This window comes from Petromyzon marinus, chromosome 23, assembly GCF_048934315.1.
Source record: "Petromyzon marinus isolate PM22_M1 ecotype Great Lakes invasive population chromosome 23, UKy_Petmar_22M1.pri1.0, whole genome shotgun sequence".
In the NCBI taxonomy this organism is placed as follows: domain Eukaryota; kingdom Metazoa; phylum Chordata; class Hyperoartia; order Petromyzontiformes; family Petromyzontidae; genus Petromyzon; species Petromyzon marinus.
Window position 1 is genome coordinate 5,299,683 of NC_133689.1, and position 25,120 is coordinate 5,324,802.

A 25,120-nucleotide genomic window follows, 5' to 3' on the forward strand; every position below is an offset into this window, starting at 1 on the left:
CCCGTGCCAGTCCTGTGAATAGTTTGACCACTGTTTATCACGCTGGTCAGTGCGAGTTGGTAAAGGGAGGATCCGGAAGCGGTTTCAATACCAATCAGGAATCATGATGATGGTGATGATGATATAGAAGCCTTTGGTAGAGAAACCAAACAGAAGTCGTTGACAGCACAGCGCGAACCAACCAGTGCCATCGCTCCACAAAAACCTGTAAGAAAAGCAGACCTCGAACCAAATTACACCTGAGATGTGCCCGATCCCAGGCGTTTAGTTGCGTACGCGCGGTGCAATATGCATAAGTCTATCTGCATTTTTTAAATCGTCAAAATTGGAACGTGCTTTGAGGTTATTGAAATACGACCTATGTTGTGGATTGCACTTTAGATGATGATAGTTCATGTATGGAAGAAGATGACGAGGATTCATTGATGATGACTCATTGATGGGCAATGGCTATGATTGATGGCTGATTCAATGGTGATAGTGACGATTAATTGATGGGTGATGATGATGATGGTGATGTTTTCAACCAGACATATGGACGTACAATTTTTTTGTAAATTGTAAAATATTGACCCGCTATCGCATCAGGTCTTCAACCAACCAATTCGAGGCAACGAACCTATCCTGAAATAACTCCATCCACACTCTTCGGTTCTTTCGGTAAAGTCACGTGGGTATAAAATAAAATAAATCACGACGTTTCGGGCGCAACACAAGCGTCCGTCACCTGATGACGTCACCTGCTGACGGACGCTTGTTGTTGTGTGCCCGAAACGTCGCGATTTATTTTATTTCATACCCACGTGACTTTACCGAAAGAACCAAAAGCGTATGGATTCCTGCAGTCACGAAAGCTTCAAATCAACTCCATACATCCTTGCGCATTCAACAAATAATTGCGCACCGTCGCGGTAAAAGTGGGTTACATGTGTTTATTTCAAGTGAGCACATAAATAGGCACGTGGCGTGTCGACAACGAGAGAGTGTCATAACTAGCGGACTGAAGGACAAACGCACGCGGAGGAGTTAAATGCGCATCGGGAGTTTGTTATTGGTCATTATGCGTGATGCCAGAGCGTGTTTGGGAGTACAACGTTGATACATACGGGTGAGGGTGTGATGTTAAAGAGAGAGGATCAGTTGACAGAGAGGTGGTGGTCATTATTGCGCAGGCAATGCTGTCTTGTCCGCATTGGTGCTGGTGAAGAAAAATCACGGGCGTTTACCAAATTCAAATTCCAGCACACCATTGCACACGAATGTTTCAGCTTGACACGCAAATCATGCCGTGCTTTCTGTGACTTTTATTTAAGGTGGTGGGGTTGAAGACTTCGTTTTTTGTGAATAGCTATAATGAACCTATTAAAAACACTATGACCGTTCGTGAATGAGGGCGATTGCTCAGAGTGTTCCAATAGTTTTCAGTCGTGTAAGGCAGTGTTTGGTAATAACGGTGGTGGTAAACACGAGGCCATTCTGTCCACTCTTTGGTTGTATCTGTAAAAAACCTAGCCACCAACCACACTGTAGGTGTGTTTTTTTAATCCATTTCAGTTATTTAGACGATTCCTTCGAAACTGTGAGTCAGTCTCAGTCACAGCGCTGACTTGGACTGGTTTTCATTGTGCAGTCAAATATGGGGCTCGATCTGACGGGAAAGAACCAGGGCCCTGTTGTACTACCGATGAGCTTTGCACACCCTATGGCCTTTTTTGACCTTGGCGAAAAATAAAATAAACCATACAACTTTCACCATTATACTCTTTGGTCACGTTATTTCACTTACGTGACTTTACCCAATAGAACCAAAGAGTATGGATCCTAGCAGTCACGAAAGCTTTAAATCTAGAATTTTCACCATTATATTCTTATGGAGTTATAGAAATTGACGGCGGGGAATAGTGTTGTATGATGATGAGCAATCCCAGTCATAAGTGCCGAGAAACGGGAGGTTTTGGGGTGGGATTTGCAGGGGAAGGGTGGGGGGGGGGGCACTCTCACCGTGAAATTTCACGGGCCACTTTTTCTCCAGAAACTATAAGGCACCGGAGCTGTTACAGCATTACCTCCCCAAAAACAAAAACAGCCACGGCAACTGTGGCAACAACCTCCCGCCCGCGCATGGATCCCCTTCGCTCCGTCGCTCGGTGGGGGGGGGGGGGGGGTCTGCCGCCTAATTATTGAGCATTGTCGGGCTGTCGTTCTTCATGACGTCCCGGAAGAACGTGACCAGCGGCTTCAGGTGCGCGTAGCCCGGCGACTTGCGCATGAAGCCGCCGTAGCGCTTCTGCTTGAAGTGCGTCGGCGGCTGCCCCCACCGAAAGTGGTTCATCTGGTAGAGCTCCGGGTTCTCCTTCTGCATGCTCAGAGGCGTCGAGTCCTTCTTGGACGGTGCCGCCGACCACTGCCGCGCGTTCACCTCGTTTGCCTGGTCGTCGAGGGTCCACCCTTCGTCCCAAGCCTGCCCTCCGTTCACCACCCGTGCGTTTTCGTCGCTCCCCATGCCAAGAGGGACCCCCTGGCTCTGCTCCGGCTGCCGCTTCTTGCCGGGCAGAGGCTGTCCCCAGCGGAAGTGTTGCATCCGGTAGCCGTCGGCGCTCTCCTGGACCCGCTTGTCGGCGGAGACCTCTCCTCCCTCTGGCGCCTCATCTCCTCCTCCTCCTCCAAGGAGCACAATCTCGGAGCCGTCAGCAGATGGTGCCGCAAGGCGACTGCACTCCCCGAGGCACTGCATCCAGCAGAGCTGCACGGGCGGTGGAAAAAGAGAGCGTTGTTTTTGTTATCATCATCATGAGCCACAATCTCTCCGCTGCTGGATGAAGGCTTCCACCACCGCACCATCACCTAGGAGAGCTACGTGAACATCCATGGCGAGCGGGACCTACGCTTGTCCTGTGCCTCTTTTAGGTCAACTCAGCCTTTGATAAATGAGGAGCCAGTTTATTCTGTAAACATTAGCACGGAAATAACAAAGGCTCTCCGATGGCGCACGTCTCTGTGGAGTCTCCAGCTGAACGGGTGATCTTTGGGTGAGTGTGTGTGTGTGATTCTGCTTGCTAACAGCACTTGCCCCGACAGTCTGTTGAAGGCCATACGGGGGGTTCTTCATCGTTGTGTTTTTGAGAACAGTGCTCAACACAAAATTGCGTCGATTGCCCCCACATTGTCAACGGTAAGGGGGCGATGGGGACACGAATAAAATACCAGGTCACGCATTCCAAGTTGTATGCATTTCCCAGTTACACATTAGCACAGTGACGTACCGCCAGCCACCACCATCCACCCCCCACGCATAGAATTACAGAAGTTCTCAAAGCGTACACCGAAAACCGTTCAAGCATTATGAATGCCGCGGCGGGAGAGGACATCCAGTGTGCCTTACCTTGTTAAATCTCGAAGCAGCTAAGCAGGATTTTTAGGGCCTGGTTAGAATTTGGATGTAACGATTCTCTGGGAACAATATGGTGTTTGTAGGGCTTGGGTTACGAGGTGGCCAATGGGATTGTAGTGCAGCAATGGATCCTTGCATCTATCTGTGTTGAGCTTTGGGGCATGGGGTTTCTCCAGGCGCTCTGGCTTCCTCCCACACGCCGTAAACAGTCGATTATGGAACTGCCCGAACATCGCAACGCAAGTTCGCGATTGTTTGTATGTTTTGTTGAACTTCTTTCTCAAGCTGCGTAGCTAACCGTGCTCATCGGAGGTGCGGGGTTAAGGGGTCTTTAGCCTTGTTGTGGCTTTGCTGGTTACATGCATGGTTTGATAATTATTATCTCGACTAACAGCATTGACCCCATACAAGTTAGATTTCAGTCGTACTGCGGTGGCCATAAAACACCCAGGAATGAGCCTTTGGCCACTCCTGGGTAACTGTCACCACAGCTGTTATCAATGCTGTAGATCCATTTTTATAATGCATTTGATCAGAAACAAACACTTCAGTGTCACATACAAAATAAAAAGAAGGCTTAATATTCGTTTTTTTATTATAAAAAGAGATAAGCAATAAAAAATAAAAAAAGATTACGTTTTTGTTATCATTAACGAGTTATAAAGGGATCGGCTTCATGAAGATATCATAGCTACTAAAGAGATCCTAGTTAGATCAAATGGCGAGTCAAGTAACGATGCAATGTTCAAATGGACGAATTAAAAAAGGTAATAAATGGAATAAAACCAATCCTCTATATTAAACTGATATCACCACTGGATCCGGTCACAACAATAATGTATGGTCCTAATTTTATTCCTATTTGCTTTTGTTCAACGTATCCACCAACATTAAATTTGTACAGTCCTGACCGTTGTATATACGATTTGTCTGTTTGTGCTGATATCACATCTTGACGAGGTTGATTCCTGAACGCAAACCATGGCTTTTCTGTACATTCCTAGTAATGGGGGTCGTTGAAATCCCTTCAATGTTTTTTTTTGTGTTAACGATAATCGTCGAAAAAAAATAAACAAAACCCCCCCCCTAAAAATGTAATCGATCAATGATCGTTTTTAAGCAGCCCTAATTCCTACTGGTTTCTTTTTTTTCTTCCTTGAAGCTGTACCGGCTCGGGCTGGGCGGGTTCCAGACAGCTCTCGCACGCCTGTAGGCAGACGAGAGGAGCACTCCTGGATGCCGCGGGACCCAGGAGGGCGATGAGGCCCGACAGTAGGAGAGCGACACGGCACGGCAATGAGGAGCTCCGGGTTGGAGCACTGCTCGTAGTGGCCATTGTGAGCCTGCAGGGACACAGGGCAGCCCGGCGCACAGCAGGCCAGAGCGGTCTTCCCATGAATCGGCCGTTCTCGAACTTCAGCGCCGTCGATTGGTACCAACTGCAACGACGAACTATTAAAATGGATTATTATTCTTTTTTTTCTTACCAGGTAAGGCCCCACTGAGTTATGCAGTTCTTTTTTTTTCAGAAGCAACCTGGCCACACATGATAGCTCAACGAAGTTGCTTATCGCGTGCAAATGTAAGGCAGTCAAATACTCTAAACGCGTGTTTATAAACGTGGAGGGAAAAACCGGAAGACCCAGAGGAAAATCCACACGAATACGGGGAGAGAGAAAATGCAAACTCCAAATATACAGGCGTCAGGGTTGGAATTGAACCCACAACCTCCTCCATACCAGAAAAGGTAGTTACCATCTCGCCACCGTGGCAAAGCTTTCTTTTGGGTGAATACATGGTATGGTGATTACCACGTGGCAGTCGAGAATTGTTTTCATCAATCGATTATGGATCACTGGTTGGGAAAACTTCAGTGCCAGCAATGACGCCAACTGCAATGATGCATGTTTCTTCAATTATATTTTCCGCACGATGTCACGTATGTGGAATGACATTGTCCCTGCATTACATTAGAAACAATGCTGGCCAAGTCAGCTTTCAACCACCAGTTAAACGCTGGAGCGCTGTGTCCACGATATGTTATCTCCTTCGCCTAGTATGTAGGAGTTTCTAGGTTCGATCCCCGACCCTGACGATGCCTGTTGTATATTTGAAGTTCGCGTGTTCTCTCTCCCCGTGCTGGTTGCTTGGATTTTTCTCCAGGTTCCTCCACATTTAGAAAAGTTAATTTAGATTATTTGGCTGCTACTGTAAAGTCCCACGTATCATATAAGCTACTTCGATGAGCTGTCACGTGTGGCCAGGTCGCCTCTAAAAAATATCCCATAACACAGTGGGTTTTGCTTGGTGAAATAAAATGGTGTTTGTTCATAGTTACACGGTTTGATTTGGTACCAGCCACACAGCACCTCCTCACGCCTACCTTAATATGTGCTCACTAACAGCACCTACCCCGATGGTCTGTAAGGATGACCCACAGTGAACGGTGCTATTTATCTTACGTCACGGCATAAAGTGTCCCATTGAAACAGAGGATATCCCCATGCAAAATAAAACGACCCACGGAAGCAGATATCACAGAGATCCCAGCACCTGCAATGAGCACGGTTGACTACGTAAGGTGCGAAAGAAGTTCAACATGCATGCGTACAAGTTGACCTTTTTTTTCGCATTCACTTCTACGGAGGCATGTTAGTCGCGTGCCAGTCGCTCGGTTTTTGTTTCATTCTCAGAGCTCAAGTAAAACAAATTGTTTATTGACTGCGATGGGTTTTCTTTGTGCGTTCAGGTTTAACCGGGTTGAGACCATATGAATGTGGAATAATTCGCCACCGACTCATGGCTGCACAAAGGAGATGAGTCCATCCCATACTCATTGCATGGGGAAAAAAACAGCACAATTGAATCTTGAATGTTATACTTGTCAAAGTGAACATAATTTCAAATTATTGGGGCAACAAATAGAAATCTTATTGATCATATATAATATTATTTTACATGCCAAGCAAAGTCTGGGTCGTGAAAATAGCTTTCAAGAGGGCCTTGCCAGATATGTTTGACCAGCTCCTTTTTGAATGAGTACAAATCTTTGAATATTTTTTTACAAGCGATGTAGATGCTTGATATTATAGAGCTCATATGTGTCCCCCTAAATTAGCTCACGCATTGCGCATACTTACGATTTCTACATGTACTAGAAGTCGGGGAAGACAGTTAATTAAGTGCATCACCGATTGCATGCAACTGGGAGAGTCACGGACAGAGCTAGATGGAAGAAAGCACGTGGCTGAGAGAGAGAGAGTTATACATTTATTTCCAGCCTGATCATTTGCACATGAAACTACCAAAGCCTAAAGGTGGAGCCAGGTTTTTTTTTAATGTGTGCATCAAAATTACCAAGATTCGGCCACTGCATGCTCTAACAATATCATAGCCCAAATCCTACAATTATAAACATGTCCCGAATCTCAATCGGCAAAATAATGACTGTGTACATGTCCATAAATATATATGTAAATATTTATAAAAAATTTAAACTAACAGGTAAGGTGTCACTGGGTTAAAACCAAACATCGGTGTCAAAATAAAACGTACAGAGATTACCCACGCGCTGTTACCTCCTGCACGTATGTACGTTGAACTTCCTTCGTACCCTACGTACCTCTTGAGGTGAGGAGCGGTGAGGCGTCGTCGTCTTGTGAGCAAAGGCGGGTGAATCCCCGAGTGTGTCTCGGTCCCTTTTATCCCCAGAGATCCACAACCCCCCCCCCAGCCCCCACCTCCTGTGGGGGGGGGCTGTGGGTGACGCCACCGTCCGAACAACCTAGGAGTTGTTCCACGTCATCACGACATGATCTCTTCCGTCTCCATTCACTCCCCGGAGTGCCGTATCGTCGCCACGGAAAGGCAAGCGACCTTTCAAGGTGTGGAGGGGGGGGGGGGAATGTTCGATTCGTCGCATTCGCCACGCAAATTCTCCGAGGCGGCCGTGTCTCAGGGGAAAAAAGCGAAGAATTGATCAACAGTTTTCAAAGTGTGGCTAATTTTTATTTTCTCCCACCTGTGCCTATTTTTTTGTTTTCTTAAAAAAAAAACAATTTGTGTCCGGGGACTATGAACACGCGAGTTGCACGCTGGGTGGGAGTAGTGGCGAAGCGGTTAGCGCACCGCGCTGTGAATCCGACAAAACTGATATTTATTTTGCCACCATCTGATATCGGTACACACCTGAACGGGCCCCTACCAGCCTGGTGAAGTATGGTGAAACGACCACCATGGACTGACACGACATAGAGAGGTCTTCATGCAGCAATGGAATTGACAAAAGCTCTCTGTCATTATACTCATATATGGTACAAAGATGAACCATCATTATCACCGGATGCAGAAGCCAATTGTTAACATATTCTCAAAGATATGTGTTTTTTATAAGCCATATCGTTTTCTGGAGGTTAGAAAAGCATAATTTTTGAGTCCTTAATGACTCTCAGATGATTATAATTCAAGGAAACGACCAATTAACTCAGGTGCCGCCAGGCAGTATCGATGTGATCCGTGTTTCAATTACCTATATTGACCTTCACAGACAGCTAATAAAGTGACAGCCGTCCAATTTCATAGAGGTCCATTTATTTATGGATTACTGGCATGTAACAATGCCGTAAAAACAAATTTGATCCTTACTCTCACGATAATGTGAATTGGACCGTGTTTTTTTTTTTACAATCATACGCGTATGATTTATGTAAACGGTATGCTTACGATACTTTTAGATTATTTGAGTGAGCAAAACTGTATCCGCGACATGTAAAGTTAAATAGTAAAAAAACGGAAGCGCTGCTCCTAAATGATAACAGTCACTGATATTCGTGGAGTGTCAATCCTTCCAGGAATATTTATAATAGCATCATTTACGTACCCAGGAAGCGGTAATCAGTGATGACCTTGTCACTGTTGGTACTAAAGCGAACCATAAGCTCGTCGGTGATGAAGATGCTGCCGCTGCTGCGTTGGCAATGGTGCAAAAGCACAAATATTATTTTATACATTCATAGAGCGCCTTGGCTCAGGTGCTTTAACGTGGTTTAAAGGCGGTAACAACAATATAGAGATTTAAATGGCAGTGGCTTTGCAAACGCTGATGAATGAGTGACCATAACAGTGGACACAGGGCTCACACAAGGGCTATAGGGGAGGGACGGGAAGGAGTGGAGGGGCGAAGGGAGAGACAAGGAATTGAATGGGCCATGGGGAAGATGTGGAGCTTGACGAGAGGAACGAAAGGGGGTTAAGGAGGGGGCACTGCTTCATGTACAAGGGGAAGTTTATTCCAGTAGTAGGGTGCATGGAGGGAAAAAAAACATAGTCTAGATCGGAATATTGCACAGAATCACAAAGTGGCATTCAACACAATTCACGAAAACAACTCTTAACACGTTCCTCGATAAGACTGCCACAAAAGAAGAAGCCCATATTAGGTGACATTTTTCGGGCAACGTGTTCACGATTTTTTTCATTAATCTGAAATGTCTTTGGTAGGAAATTGTGGATGAGCAAACGTGTTTTTTTCCTCTCATGTTTCTGGACCGATCTGTGGCATGTCAATAATACGAAGTGACTTCCACGCTTTTCCTCCAACAAAGTGGTATCACACCTCCGATTAGCACGGTTGGCTACGTATGGTGCGAAAGAAGCTCAACATACATCCATCGCGCGCCATTGAGTGGCACCAAGATTGTCGGCACGAAGACTTTGTGAAGGGGAATATATTGTAAGTTATCCAGATATCTGAAGATCTATTGTCGTGAAATCTGAATGTTTTAAATAAAAACAAATCACCCCTTCTATTCTCTCACGTCCACAATCAGTAGCACTATGTTTAAGCTTTATATATATATAAAAACTACAATAGAATGCTCGTGTGGCTGCCTCAAAAAAGGCTTCGGTTGAGAATGAACAGCCACTTTTATGGATTTATGAATGTTTATGGAGATGGATATTGCAAACAGCTCCTCGAGGCGAGAGACGGTTCAAACATCGGAGGAATTATTTCTGACAGACGGTGGCCGGGTACTTGAAGGATATCAGAGCCAGAGTGGTTCCATGGGACAAGTGGCGGACGAAGAAGCGACTTCTCTTTCTTGACCGCGAAAGCCTCGTCTAGATCGGAAGTTTACACAAAATAACAGATTGATTTTCAACACGTTATTGCACGATTGTTTCTCACGGTTCTAAGTCTGGTGGATTTTTTGTTTTAAAATGTAATGTTATAAGGCACTACATGAGGCTCTGCAGAAGACCGGTAATGATTGCAATGTAGGTGTGCCGTGCAGAATGTATGAAAAAAACCCCGCTGGACTAGTTGTAAGGTTAAATTAGAGGTAAGACTTACTGCTTAAGTTAGACTAAACGTAAGCACCTCCGATTAGCACGGTCGAGCTACGTACGGTGAGAAAGAAGTTCAACATACATATGTACATTAAACGTGAAGGTGGTTAGATGGACGGAAATAAATAAAAAGTAAGGAAGAGGTGCTACAGTGAAATGAGGAGGTGCTCCGAATGGGTTCAGGAGAAACGTGGTTGGAACAATTGAATCGATTGGCGGTGACCCGGGTCACCATCGTGACCCGGGGGTGCCAAAACCTCCATAACTCCGAAACCAAAAGGCCTATGAAGATGGAAGAGTGAGGGTTGGCAATATTGTGAGAAGGGGCAGCACAGGAGGTAGAGCTGTCGCCGGACATATTGATGCACAGGGAAAGGTGCCAACCTGACCCTTACATCCTCATCCTCCTCCTCCTCACCATCACCACCACCACCACTGCTGTGGCGTCCGGCGGCACCACCCCACCATAAATGTGAACCATCAGCCACCACGGTTCGCTTCCATTCCAACAATTCCAGGGACGGCCCCCCGCATCCCCCCCCCCCCCCCCCCCCCCGAGGGGGATGCTCCCCCACCTCTCCCCGCTGCGGCTCTGCCAATCACCTGCCCTCGGCGCGGTGTTTTCTTTACCAATTTTCAGAAGGAATGGGGCCACTATCGCCGATAAGACATCATCAGCGTGAGCGCCGCCACGCATTTGTAACCATTGTTGAGTTTGACAACAGCACGATGATGATGATGATGGTGGTGGGGCTGTTCACACTCTTTGTGTATTGTTGGGGGCCTTACGTCAGGGGCCGTAACTAAAGGCCACCAGGGGCCGCCGGTCTGGCCCGCGGGCCTTGCAGTGGAGAACGCTGCGGGCTTAGCTGAGGAACCCGAGCAGCAGTAGCGTGAACATCAATGAAGCCGCATCGAATGCTGCGGCTTTTCAGGGTGTCGCATTACGGCCTCGTGGTTAATGTGCGTGGAGCGAGCCGCATTATATTCGAGAACATTTCCGATTAAAAACAAAAAAAATGTTTTGCCTCTCTTTAGCCAGATGACACGTCGACTGAGATTAATCAAGCCGTGCCTGGCTTATATATATATATAAAAAACATGCGCTTGTTTAAAGAGCAAAAACTATTGAAAGTATTCTTCAATTTACTGGCAGTCGCAGCAAGGACCTGAGAATATATATATTTTACCAATTATTTCGAACGCCGCTTTTATAAATGAGAAATATGTTCACGCTTTTTTTTTGGCAATGGCCCGGCTACAGCACGGAGGCAGAATGTCACGATTAAGTTGCGGCGCCTCATCAAAACATGTATAATTGAAATAGAATCATTAGCGATTGAATGGCTGTGAATGACATTAATCATAATAATACATATGATTTAAACTTTGTAATGCGCCACACGGCGTTCGCTCGCTCTCGAAGAGCAAGAACGACTCGGACACGCAAGGAACCACAGGCAAGCCGGAAGACAAGCCATGCGATGAGCCAGCGCCAATTGCCCAAGCTCTGCTGTCCTCTCCGTGTCAAAATGTTATCCTTCGATTAATGAGTGTTTTACATGCAAGACTAAATGGCAAAGCGTAGGCCGTTGTCTCTCCACTGCTGGATGAATTCATCCCTCTCGACACTGTCGCCCATCGCCTATGGTCCGGCGATGCCGCGATCCGACCTCGTGGCTCCATCCCCGCAACTCATCCCGCACCGTGTGGCCGTCATCGCTGGCAGATTTGTTCGGCGAGAGTGGAGAGTTACATCGGCATGACCCGGCCAGCGTCCTCCTTGCCTTTCTCAAAGAATCAGACGTTCATTCTGATTGTGAAACTTCTGATTCTGGTCAAGAAATTTCCATTCGGTCCCTACCCCCAACCCTGCCTTGGTTAGAAAAGGAACCTAATATACCTTAGTGGTGCCGTGGTGGCGAGCTGTTAACTGCCTCACCTGGTATACAGGAGGTCGTGGGTTCGATCCCTATCCCGACCCTGACATATGCTGCATATTTGGAAGTTTGCGTGTCTCTCTCTCTCCATGTGGTCGCATGGATTTTTTCTCTCCGGGTCCTCCGGTTTTCTCTCCACATTTAGAAACATGCGTTTTAGAATATTTGGCCGCTATAGATGTCCACATGGCAAGCCAACTTTGTTGAGCTTTTGTTATAACCAATTGGCTTCTAAAAAAAGAGCTATATAGCTCAGTGGGCCTTACCTGGTAAACTAAAATAGTTTCTTAGTTTTTTTAAATAGCCCACACTTGGGAAGACTAAATACCCATAGGGCGCAACTGCTGGATTTTGTAAACTATACATGCGTGTTTGTACGTATGTATGTTTGCCCTCTGTCATGATCGCGGTTTCGGATTAAATTAAACGAGTTTGCATTTGGAAATCTCTCAAGGATTTCTCACGGATGGCAGTAAGACCACCTTGTTCGTTGCATGTCAATCACATTTTTTTAATGTAAATCTACACACGTGTAAACGCGGCGTGGACATTGTTTGTTGTTATTGCTGTTGTTGTGTGTGCAGTCAATCACAACTATTCTTCTCCCAACACACGAAAACCCTGGTTTAGTCACAGGAGGCTGACACCCAGATATACGAGGCCAGGATCTCACCCTTAAGCCACTTCACCTTCACCTTAAATCCGACTTAAGCAGGAATACCAAACACCGATCTAACCTTGGAGCAAGTTCCTGCGGTTGTATGCATATACGTTTGAATTATTTCGCAACGTACGTAACCAACCGTGCTTGCAAAATAAACACAAAAAGCAGTTCTGAACGAAATGAGTTTTCAATCTAGATTTAAAAGTGCGTAGCTCCAGTGGCGTCATAAATATCGGAAGGAAGAGCGTTCCAGACGGCCGCAGAGGCGCATTTAAAGGCGCCGTCTTTGTTCGACGGCCAAGCCAGAAGCCGCTGCGAGGATGGCCGGAGTTTGCGCGATGGTTTATGCTCGTTGATGAGATCAGCATGGCACCATATTAGTTCAGTTGTGGCAAGCCATTCGTGTGTCGTGTGTCGCACCCCAAAACATTTTATTGTGGGGAGGTGGGTGGGTGGGTGGGGGGGGCAACCTGCGGCATGGAACCGTGCAGGAGGAATTTCGAATGTGCGCGGGGCAACGTCAGCGTGATGTGACATGAATGCCTTGCGAGCAAACCACGCTGAGTAGAGGCGTGAACATGTGATCCCTGGGTATTTGTGGCGTGAACATGTGATCCCTGGGTATTTGTGGCGTGAACATGTGATCCCTGGGTATTTGTGGCGTGAACATGTGATCCCTGGGTATTTGTAGTATGAACATGTGATCCCTGGGTATTTGTGGCGTGAACATGTGATCCCTGGGTATTTGTGACTTTTGTAAGCTTAGTTGTGATTTTGAAGCTTGGTGGAGCGTGCGGATACGTGGTCTTGATATCGTTGAGAGCCACCGACCTAGACTTCAATGCAGGCCACATCAGGGTGGTGGTTACAATCTTGATTTGAGGCTTTCGTGACTGCAGGAAGCCGTACTCTTTGGTTTCTTTCGGTAAAGTCACGTGGGTAGAAAAGTAATAGATCACGACGTTTCGATCGCAACACAAGCAATCGTCATCAGGTGAGACAACTACAGCAATAAAACTACGGTTACGATCCATTGCCCGTACGGTCACGGCTAAGGTTTGGCATCAAAGAGGGCGTCAGTGTGTGCCAGGTAATTCACCACGGTGGTGCCAGCCGTATGGCCGCGCTGATGGGAGCGACAGCCCACCGCCGCTTCGGATAACTTCATTAAATTCGCATCCCCCCCCCCCACCCTGCTCCTTCCAATTTTCATTCCTTTTCGACCAAGGTGAAGTCAATCGCGTCTTAACGCAATTAGCGCCGCACATTTTCTCTGTCTCTCTGTCATTCCGCGCGGGCCACAAGGACGTGCGGCACGGCTCTCGCCTACTTTAATGCACCGTCAAACAATGCGAAATAATTAACCACGTCCAGGTGTCGTGGAGAGAGAGAAATAGAGATAAAAGAATTTGTTCCCACACCACTGCGCGCAACGCCCATCCACGTCAGTGCCGTGCCGTACGCCTTCAACCGTCTCAGTCCGTGTGGGCACCACCCCCCCCCCCCCCGAATATTTGAATTAGCAGCCTTAATAGAATTGCTAATTAGCAATGGACGTGCGCAGCGCAGTCTATGACCGCGACAAGTCAATTATCGGGGGGAAATGGCAGGAGTGTGTCCGCGTGCGCGCGCGCTTTAAAAAATTAAGTCGCGCGGTGGAAGACAAAAGACGCTTAAGGCCGAACGCCTGCGGAAGTCGCTCTCGACGGGAAGACTTTGCGCATTGCCCCCTGCCCCCCCCCCGGGGGGGGGGGGGCTTTTGTCTAACCCGCCGCCTCTTGTGTGGTTGCTGTTTTCTGCGTGTGGCGGGCACAAGCAGCGAGGCCGCGGCTAAACGCACACTTTCAACAATATTCACAGGCGTTGGCGTCGCACCTACGCCTCTGTATAAGGAACGGAGCAGGTGGACTCATCCACAAATCTGGCTGTCCGCCTGATGAAGCTGGTTGTAATTGCTGGCGAAACTTCGTGCTCAGATTGTAAATGTCGTGGCTTGGCTCTCCAACACAACCGGTGTTGCTGTACTAGTGACGAATTGGCCACGTTCTGTTTACGTGACAACCCCTTACTAAATTTCGATTTAAAGCTTTCGTGACTGCAAGGATTAATCTTCTTTGGTTCTTTCGGTAAAGTCACGTAGAATGAGAATAAAATAATAAAATAACACAATAAAATTCTCACGACGTTTCGGCCACAACGCAAGCGGCCGTCTTCAGGTGAAAGGTACAGAACTGTCGGGACGACAGAGCTTCAATTTCTACGTGACTTTACCGAAAGAACCAAAGAAGATGAACCCCTTACTAGTTGGCTGTGTCGGGTGGTGGCGGGTTTAGCGACACATTCATATATTTACGCCATCCAACCCAGAAAAAAAACAACCTCTATTATGAAATAAAAGCGGTTCATCACACAGCCCGTTGACGACACGCGGTCTCCTCGGTCCTCAACAGCACGCAACACACTCAGTCTCGAGACCGCATTCGACGTTCTGTGTCTAGGCTTGCGTGCACCGACGCTTGTGAATTGGCCCCCATGTTATCGCCCTTCATGTAAGGAATAGTTTGTAGATCGATGAAAAACTGTGCAATATGAAAACTACGTAACAAACACACACACACTTCGCTCTTGCACTAACCTTTGAGAAGGTTTTATTTGCAGCTTCAAAATATGGGAAATGCGACTTTAAATTGACTTCCAGTGCTTTCACCCCGGTGTAAACGACACGATTGTGAATGCAATGTCACTGCATTGATGTCACCACTCGTGCACCGGAGAAATATGTTTTATATATATGCGGGGTGAGTGGTGGTGCAAGTGGTTGGCCTATTGCGCCATGAACCTGGACTGGGGCAACCTCAGTTTACCTCCACAGTGCTGGATTACAGAAGTGCATTGCCACGACCTCCCGGTGTCAGATAGAATCCATAATGATTTTTTTTTTTGGGGTTATATAAGTCTGTAGGTTTAACTGCGAGTCTGTGGGTATCTGTGTGAGTCTGTTGGTCTCTGTGTGAGTCTGTAGGTCTCACTGCGAGTCTGTGGGTTTCTGTGTGAGTCTGTGGGTCTCTTTGTGAGTCTATGTGTCAGTCTGTGGGTCTCTGCTAGTCTGTGGGTCTCTGTGCGAGGCTGTGGGATCTCTGTGCGAATCTGTGGGTCTCTGTTCTCTGTGGGTCTCTGTATAAGTATGTGGATCTCTGTGTGAGTCCGGGAGGCGATGTGTAAGTCTGTGGGTCTCTGTGTGAGCCTATGTGTACGCAAAAAAACCAACAACTTTGATTCCATCAAGTTTCAGAATCTTTCGTTTTAATGTAGAATATTTTTACGCACGGTAAATTGATTAATCACAATTAAGATCACGAAACACGAGCGATCGTATCCGCTTCAGATCCTTAGAAATCCGGTTCCCCCGAGCCTGCCTGCCCCAAATCCAGTCCAGCCATTCGACCCAGCCAACGTTGTCCCCTTCACATTTCAAATCGAGCATCTTTTAATATCGTCGTCGGTGAAGAATTATAGTCCACAACAACAACTAAAATCTGCCCATTTTATCCGGTGAACGCGAACAGCTGGAATGGATGCTCACTCCAAACCCTGCAAGTTCGAAAGGACAAATAAAGAGCTGCCTCCAATGCCAGCCGTGACGCTTGCATAGTGGTTGGCCCCCTTTAGAAGGGGACACATTTCCCTGATGTCCGCTTGTTGTTGCATAAGCCATTCTCCCTTCAGTCGGACGCATAGTTTTCTTCATCAGAGCCGCCTCACCTATGACCACGAGGAGCCACAAGTCCCAGAGAATGCCACAGGGCGTGTTTCAAGAAGTAAAGGTACAGGTTTGTTTCGTCTTCTTTTTTTTTTGCTGCAGAGGATTGTTTTGCCGGTGACAATGCGATGGGTCGCGTCTCCACGGCCACCAACCCTCTCACAATGCCCACTCGTTCCGGCGGCAGCGTTAGACGTCCTGTCGGTTTGGTCCTTAAGACCCACAACTGGAAGAAGAAGAAGAAGAAGAAAAAAACTTCTCTCGCTGCCCCGTCGCTCTCAAACCGTCTAGCACAAACCTCGATCTTCTTTCAGACGTCCGCACAGATGGAATTCCAAACGGGGCTAGGGTCTCGGCCGTACCTTGAACGTTACTAATTAAGATGTGTGCGCCCTGTGGCGTTGTTCCGCAACACCGCTTCCGTTCCTCGGCGGTCGATCCCATCGTCGTCATGTTGCGCGCACTCCGATCGAGAGCCGTTCCATTCCGTTTCAAAACGTCGCCACCATCCAGTACAGGATAACCGTTGCGGATGAGGAGCTACGCACGAATTATGAACAACTGGACGCCACTGGGAGAATCTAATGCATAGTCTGCGAGTAAAATATTCATGGACAGAGCGACTGTGGTCATCCAGAACAGACCATACCACGTGCTTATATGCCACGGATACGAAGGAGACATCACGGCGATACACTCCACTGCTCCTGATGCGGTTGTCCGGCTGGACCACCTAAATGTGAAATCGTAGTTGCTGCTCTGCATCTACATCAGCAGTCGTAGGAAAAAAAATTAAAGATGGATAGAGCTAAATAGAAGGAAGGCCGTGGTCAGCGACGTCTTGGAGAAAGGATGTGAAACAAAGGCAGCGAGAGTGTCACCGTATTGCAGCTTAACCTCAATCACCCAGAGGACATAAAGACAAATATCCCCCGTATAGCCTGAATAGACTGTTGGGGCAAGTGTTGTCAGCGAGCACCTACGAAGGCCAGGACGACACACCAGGGAGTGGGTGGCGATGTTTACACATCGCATCAGATACTCATTTGAGGCTGAGTCCACCTAGGGGAGGCCCAGGACCGGTGTCAAATGATCATCACCGGTGTTGGCCGTGAGCAGGAATTGAACTCGGATCGCTGGATTCGTAGCGCAGCGTAGCGCTAACCGCTACACTACCGCTCCCCAGGGGAGAAAACAAAACCCACCACACGCAACATCTCGCCGCTCTCGAGATTTGCAGTTGTGCAAAGGCGTCGCCGTCATCAATCACGCGGTGTGCCCTGCCACCTAGTGACAACGTCCGGAATTGATAAATATCGCCACGCGAACACCGCAGTGGTGCCCCAATGACGACGCAATATTATAACCCCACAAATTGCACAGCCCCCAGATAAGTTGCACGATCACTACGCCTCGTTACCTATTGAAAGGGATTACAGAATTGTTGCAACGCCCCCCCCCTCCTCCCCCCATCTTTAGTGGGGAGAGGGGAAAGTCCCGGATGTAGCGCTGATATTAATCTTCTGAGCAACCGTTGGAAAGATGTTATAAACCAAGTCAAACTTTAGCTGCCTTATCATTGTACAGCCATTTCCATTACTCTCAGTGGGCTGTATGTCAAACTTTAGCTGCCTTATAATTGTACAGCCATTTCCATTACTCTCAGTGGGTTGTATGTCAAACGTTAGCTGCCTTATAATTGTACAGCCATTTCCATTGCTTTCTAACAAAAATGGGGTTGTAATTGCTTTCGTGCAGCGCGCCATCGGTGCCCCCGAACCCCCTGCAGCATAACAAAAGGCGGCTTAGCTCAGCCCTCTCCCCCACCCACGTCCCATTCTGGCTCCTCCCCCACCTCTTAACCTGTATATATAATCCCGGTCGTCTCAAGAGCTCCCCACTTGGTACAGCGATTCTGCTGTGACTGTTCCACCCGAAGACGGAAGCTTGTGTTGCCTCCGAAACGTCGTGATTTAATTTAGTTGTTTTCTTTTATTTTACCTACGTGACTTTACCGAAAAAAAACAAAGAGTATGAATCCTCGCAGTCACGAAAGCTTCAAATCTAGAATGAATCTTCTTCTTCTGCGCTCTGCCTTCGCACTAAGGCTGCCACCTTCTCCATCCTTCCCATCCTCCATCCTGTGCCATTCGCCCTCATCTTTGTGATGACGACCGTCCCAGTTCCATCAGCTCCTCCGACATCGCGACCCTTGGGCCTTTCCCTCGTTCTCTTCCCTTACATTTACTAACTTCTCGTTTTATAAGTGGCAATGCAGAGAGAGAGAGAGCGAGCGAGCAAATTGTAATTCTTTTCTGGATCAGGGGACATTGGGTTCCAAGGTTGTTACCGGGAGGGGAGGGGGTGTCGACATTGGAATGAGCTACGTCCAGCCGGCAACGCGGTTAGGAAACTACTGGTAGCGGAGAAGCCAAAAAGACAAACAATGCAAATAATGACAACGAAAAATATTAATCTGGAAATAATAGTTCCGTCCCAAGAAGTGCACTTTGCAAAGATCTCTTTGAAATGCAGACTTTCGTGAAATCAAGTAAAATACTGCGTGTTTCTGTTGTTGAAATACCAAACAGTATTAATAATAATAGTGAAAGCTTGAACTCCTAGGTAGATAGATGTGTTAATGAATACCCTGCAATTTAAATGAGTCACTGGATAATAGATTGAGGTCAGATATGTTACGGGAAGCCATCCCAAAGTCTATGTGATTTTCTACTTAAACGAGCATCGCTCATCTCCTGTTTACAACCCTGAGCCAACGGTGGAAATTCCACTTGCCTACGACGGCGCCGAGTACTCCATCGGGAAAAAAAACACTGTTGGTCTCCCCACAAGGTGGTTCACATTGATAAACCCTGGAGAGATGATGGGCAGTCAACCTATGCCCCCCAACCCCCAACTAGGAATTGACCTCGCAAACTTCTGATTGCAAGGTTCTGGCTCTACCACTGTGCCACCTGGCCGACGCTACACCGCATGCGGGCGATGTTACAACGTGTGGCTTTATAAAATGCTTCATCCTCAGCACATTAAGCCCCTATTGTAATGTTAATGCACTGCAAGCTGTTATATTCCTGAGGATCACTGGCCACGTTACAATTGATTACGATGCTTAAATGCTTGGCTAAATTAGCGAGCATCATGTGTATTCATGGGTACATTATCCATAAACCATGGGGAATAACAGCTGTGGTTGACATATTATACAGCAAAACGCTGTGGGTTATATATTACTCATACAAATATAACCGACACGCAGTGTTTAATTTATCCCGGAATAGTCCAGAATGCAATTCCAGGAACTATTTTATCATGCCACATCCATTTAACCTCATTATGTCCTAAACTTGTTTACATAATTATACGAATATACGGTAAACAGTAATATGTATAGGCATACATTGTACTCTAGCGGTAGTACCTTACGCTAAAAATCCATACTCCGAGTCAGCCTTGCAGTATTCCGGAAAATACCGAGTGATAAATGAAACCCTGCCTCTACACAGGGATTACCTGCTACTAGTGTGTGTGGGGGGATATACACGTAGGCCTTGATATGAGGCTGGTTCAAGGTTAATCTGCATGCTTAGTTATGGATCATTTGAAAGTGAAGTGAAAGTGCATAAAGCTCCAACTCATTGTTTTAATGGGTTCCTTCCCCTGGTGCCACAATGCCAAAAATAATGAAAGGTGTAAGTGCTGAGAAAACCCATCATAACAGCAACATAGCGTAGGCCAGAAAATCATAATTTTCAAAATAGACCACGCCTGAATTCCAGAAACATAGAATCCTGCAGGACGTAGCAAATGTTTTTTGGGTTAGGTCGCATAAATCAAGGCCATAGCCATGGAGTCAACATTGGGGGGGATCAAATCTTCCAGGGTGTCTGGGGGTCCCAACCCAGAAAAATATCTACATTTGAAAACTCATTTCCTGTTTAAAATATTAAAAAATTTTACTAACACATGGGATGGACTTTTATTTATGTTTTACAATAATGTCTAATAGTATATTGTAATACTTTTTACCATTTCTTGTTTCATTGTATGTAATGGCAGAGATTAAGGATTCATAAAGAACAACCATAACCACAATCATCTAAACAGAAATCTATGCATTGACAAGTCCAGATATTATGGCCAAGGTTTAGCAAATTGTTGTTTTTATTTAAATAGCATAGCAACATTTTTTTATCGCAATATATTGGGGGGGGGGGGACATTTTGAGCATATTTGGATATTGGGGGGGGGGATGTGCCCCCCCCAATATATATTATAATTACGACCTTGGCGTATATATTAATGTGTCGTTAAACCCGCCAACACCCAACACAGCCAATTAGTAAGGTTTGTCACGTAAATAAAACATGCCATCTAGCTACTACTTCAGCACACCGGTGTGTTGGAGAGTTAATCCAACAACATTTACAGAGATTTTCAGGACGTGTATGCAGCCATTTTGGGAATATCTGCTTTCACACCCCATTATCGCCTTTCTACCGTCTCACATCCACTTTTACATCTATTGCACCTCTCAAACACACTTCCGCGTGTGAGGCCACGCATCAACCGACCCATTGCGCTAATCCGTGAAAATGTCAGCAGCTTTGGCATTTTCCCTTTAGCAGAAAACGTCAAAATTTGACGCTGCTGTCCCGCATCATATGCTCGCCACAATCTTGGAAATACCCCATACTGCATTGCACAATTGTGATGTCACTTCATGCACACAACGCCAGACGTTGCTACTGCCGGTTCACAATCAACAATTCTTATATTAGTTCCCTTTCTTCTGTTATCGAAGATGGGGCCAAACAATAACGTTTCCACCTCTTTTCGTCTCGCATTGGCTTCACAGCTTCCTTTGCCTGTCACCATTCCTGTTCAAGAGCGATCTTCACCACGTCAAGCCACCGCATCTTTGCTCATCCCTAATATCTCGTTCCGTGTAATTTTGTGCCCGATCCAATGTTTAGTTCTATTCCAGACACTACGTGGCCAAACATTGTTGCCCCACTGTCAGGGGTTGACCTGGGCAGTCCAGGAATTGGCATGTCCTGTTTTCGGGTGGCAGAAGTTAATTGTACCGAGATCTGGTCCCTGTGTTGCTGCGTTCAACTTTATTTCAGTGGACTGCACAGTTTTGAGAATAGACCTAGCGGTGATTGAGAAACACGTGTGCGTGTTTGGTTTGTAGAAAGGTGGCAGCCCGATGTACAATCCGAACTGAGTCACAGCCGTTGGATCTACTCCAGAAGTGTTAGCATATCACATGTAACACCTACAGATTGGGACATACATTTGACAGTATTTATGAACACAAATCTGCAAGTTAACCTTGAACCACTCTCCTACAAATACATATTATACATACAAGGGGACGTCGGCTATAAACAAAAAGCCACCAACTCAAATACTATCATGTTAGGCCTTGCGGTTATACAATGATCATGTCATAATATAATACCGTGTATTCTGTATGTACGGTTGCGTCTCGGTAAGCCCGTGTCAAGGCTTTCTTAATGAGAGTGGACGATCACGCTCTCTTATCACCAATTTTCATTCAGGTCCGAGCCCCGTGGTTTTCTGATAAATGCCGAGGGGCTCGTTAATTAAACTGGGTAAACATCCTAATGCACGGCCCTCCCCTAAAATAAAGCATCGTGATTAATTGAGGCTCGTCCCGTGTAAACAAAGGGTAGTATATTATTGCTATGACTAAAATTAGTACGATATGCTCAGTCATTATATATGACGTAAAATGCAAACGTGAATAAATACGTATTTAAATTGCTTACACTCGTCGTAAATACCTTATTCATGAACGGCGTTACATTCACCGGATGAAAAGAACGAGAGGCTGAAATTAAATTTCAATTAACTTTCGTAAAACTGTCAAGGATAACAAAAGTTAATTAATAAGCCTTCAGCGGGCTCCGAGCGTTTGCATCGCGGTGAGTCGAACACGCACGGTCCCTTGGTCCAGCTATCTCTACTGGCGCAAGGGGGCAGCATTGAGCCTGCAATGCAGAAATGGGATCAATGTGGAGTGACATCCGGGATGTGACATCAAGGATGTCACTGTATGGTGCCGGCCTGAGAGGGCCATGGCACGCGATGCACAAAAGCATGAAGGCAATTAACGATGCAAGGGCTTTAAATAAACGTCGCCCCTTCCACTCGCAATACACGCGTTCGGTCGCGCATGGGACTATCGATTATTTACACGGTGCGTGGACAACACAGCGAATGTAACTCCTCGGCTAATGGAGCGAACGCAATCCACGAAATGAGACAGTGGCGAAACAACTGGAGGAGCAAGGTGCATCGGTTTCATCGATGGACATTGCGTGGAAGCGAACCGATTAATCTATGTTTTTTTTTACATATGCCAATAACACATGCAAATTTAATCAGGCAGTGTGCACATGCTGGATAGATCGTTGCATCGTCGGATCATGGAAGGTTTCCGGCGGTTTGGGGAGGCCTTCAACCAGCAGTAGATTGATCATGGCTGCTTAGACGACACGGCCCAAATTTAGTTGGGTGTTATCAAATTTTAACCTGTTCTCTCGAAACCTAAACAAAACAAAGATTGTGACAATGATGCTTATATTGGGAACTTTAGCCCACAACTTGCTATAATGCCCCATAACTAGCTCTTAACTCTACCCCTATCCATAACGTTTGTCTTACCGCTAATCCAAAGGTTGCCCTCGCTCGGACTGTAAACATCTTCACACTAGCCCTGGCTCTAACTCTGCCTCCTGGCGTTATCCGTAGCTCCATCTGCAGCCCTAACTCTATCCATAAATAGCCATCGTCCCCTATCCTGAATCCAACCCCAACGTGAATCTAATCCTAAATCTAATACTAAGCACAAGTTTAATATGAATGCTAACTTTATATATGACCCTAATCTTAAATATAACCCTAGGACAAATTTCCAAGTACCTAATACTAACAGGATGAATTTAACATATCTGAGAGACAATGCCAGATTGACTCGTCTGCAGATAAATGAAATTGGATACATTGAGAATAAAGCTTTCTCTGATTTAGATCGTAGATGAACCTTACACCCTAAATCTGTCACTTTCTCAGCTTATATTTTACCACAACCCTAACCAGAACGGTAAACTCATCATAATCCTAACCCCCGAAGCGAAACGAAGTTTTACACCTAAGCATCACTGTAACTTCTTAATCCAGCGGTTCTCAACCCGTGGATCAATGGATACCGGATCATGGATACCGTGAATAGGAAATTTCAAACGCGCTAGGCTGCGGCGACAAGACACACCGATACCCAGCGAGGACACGCGCCTCGCCAGCGCCGAGTCGACTCGAGGCGTGGGTTCAGCGACCCAATCCGAAATCAAACCCTTCCCTCACAGCCCCGACGTCTATCCCCGTCGACGGCGTCCCATCTCCCCGCCCGCCAATTGAACGGGGGCGAGCCCCCGTGCGAGCGAGCGTCAGCCGCTAGAGTCTGGTGGAAATCATCGCCCGGCCGTCGTCGCCCGGCAGAGCAGAGCGCCCGTCCGCCACGCAGGCGAGCGACCGCGCTCGCGCCGGCGCCACCGCCGCGGCCGCGGCCGCCGCGGCCGTCTCCGCGTAGCCACCCGCTCGGGGCTCCCCGAGCGACCGCGAGGACGATCGCGTCCGCGTCTCCGCCTCCACGGATCCGAGCGACGCCGCCGTGAAGGCCGAGTCGGAGGCCGACACGGCGCTGCCGACGGGCGGCGCCACGGTCCGGTCGACGCCGGCGAGCGACGTCACCGAGTTGACGCGGACGCCGCGGCCGACGCGGTCCTTGTCTTCGCCGGGAAGGGCCCCCGAACCCCGGTCGGCGCCCCGTCGCACGTGGTGCCAGGCGAGGAAGAGGAAGACGAAGGCGGCCACCTTGAGTCCCGCGGCCATGCCGAAGTAGACGAAGCGCAGCGCCGTGCTGTCATACTCGAGGCAGGAGCCCACGAGGCCGCACGAGTCGCTCTGCCACAGCATGCACGTGGTGTCGATGACCGCGCCGAAGTAGATGGGTGTCGGGATGTAGGCTGCAAGACAAAGGCAAAGTTGCCCACCCCCCCCCCCGCCCTCGTGTAGCATCAACAGACTGTTGGGGCAAGTGCTGTTAGCGAGCACCTCCACGAAGGCCTGCACACCGGCACCGGCACACGGAGGGGGTGAGTGGCCAGCACCACGGCCAGCCACCTTTGTCTCCGAACTGGCGATGTTTTACACACCGCACCGGGTACTCATTTGAGGCTGAGTCGGCCTAGGGGAGGCCCAGAACCGGTTCAGATAATCGTCACCGATGTTGGCCGTGAGCGAGAATCGACACTCGGTTCGCCGGGTTTGTAGCGCAGCGCGCGAACCGCTACGTTAATGCCCCACACGCACGCGCGCACATGCACACTCGAAAGACAAAGATCCCCCCGTACGGGATTTTAAAGACTATTGGGTAAAGCGGTGTTCGCGAGCACCCGTTACGATGTGCGAGTGAGATATAGCGTGGCCATCAAAACGCGTGGACACCATCGTCAGCGGCGATACGTACACACTGCGCTCGGTTACTCATTCAAGGCTGAGTCGACCTAAGGGTTCGATCCCGAACCTGACGTCTGTATATTTGGAGTTTGCAAATATTACACGCGACATCGCCGTGACATCGCCGCGTGTAATCCCAATCGAGTAATTTGCACTCAGTAATTGAGAGTATTTAGCTGCTATAAATTTCCACGTGACAAGCCACGTCGTTGAGCTATCGTTTGTGGCCAGGCCGCTTCTGAAAAAGAGCTACATAGCTCAGTGCGCCTTAGCTGGTAAAATAAAAAAATAGTTTTTTGGCTTAGTTTAAATAAGCAAATTATTATTTTACACAGCATCCTATTTAAACACACAGGGCACAATGTCAATAACAACAACAACAGCAAAAAACGTCCGGAAAAAATAAAAATAGGATCCAATCGCGAGCCGGTAAATTGCCGACGATCTCC

The 25,120-nt window shown here is 47.4% G+C and overlaps 3 protein-coding genes across 3 annotated transcripts in view; all 3 read right to left on the minus strand.

The window, feature by feature from the left end:
* Positions 1-25,120, minus strand: part of LOC116945221 (extracellular sulfatase Sulf-1-like) — a 371,767-nt gene that overhangs the window by 240,700 nt on the left and 105,947 nt on the right. The window lies entirely within an intron of this gene.
* Positions 918-7,119, minus strand: POM (pro-opiomelanocortin). The gene is made up of 3 exons (XM_032959520.2): positions 7,014-7,119; positions 4,560-4,734; positions 918-2,743 (listed from the first exon to the last, which is right to left on the minus strand). The coding sequence occupies exons 2-3, from the start codon at positions 4,725-4,727 to the stop codon at positions 2,174-2,176; spliced, it is 738 nt and encodes a 245-aa protein (XP_032815411.1). The 5' UTR covers positions 4,728-4,734; positions 7,014-7,119; the 3' UTR covers positions 918-2,173.
* The window catches only part of LOC116945220 (solute carrier organic anion transporter family member 5A1-like), a 51,535-nt gene continuing 42,041 nt past the window's right edge, over positions 15,627-25,120 (minus strand). Inside the window, exon 10 of the mRNA XM_032959521.2 lies at positions 15,627-24,178. Coding sequence (XP_032815412.2) covers positions 23,607-24,178 — 572 coding nt within the window. The 3' untranslated portion in view covers positions 15,627-23,606. The remainder of the gene's footprint in view (positions 24,179-25,120) is intronic.

Excerpts from the sequence above, each read along its gene's own strand:
- POM (XM_032959520.2), bottom strand. The coding sequence starts at position 4,727 with ATGGCCACTACGAGCAGTGCTCCAACCCGGAGCTCCTCATTGCCGTGC. Across the intron at positions 2,744-4,559 it reads AACCCGCCCAGCCCGAGCCG|CTCTGCTGGATGCAGTGCCT; the intron begins GTACAGCTTCAA and ends CCGCCCGTGCAG.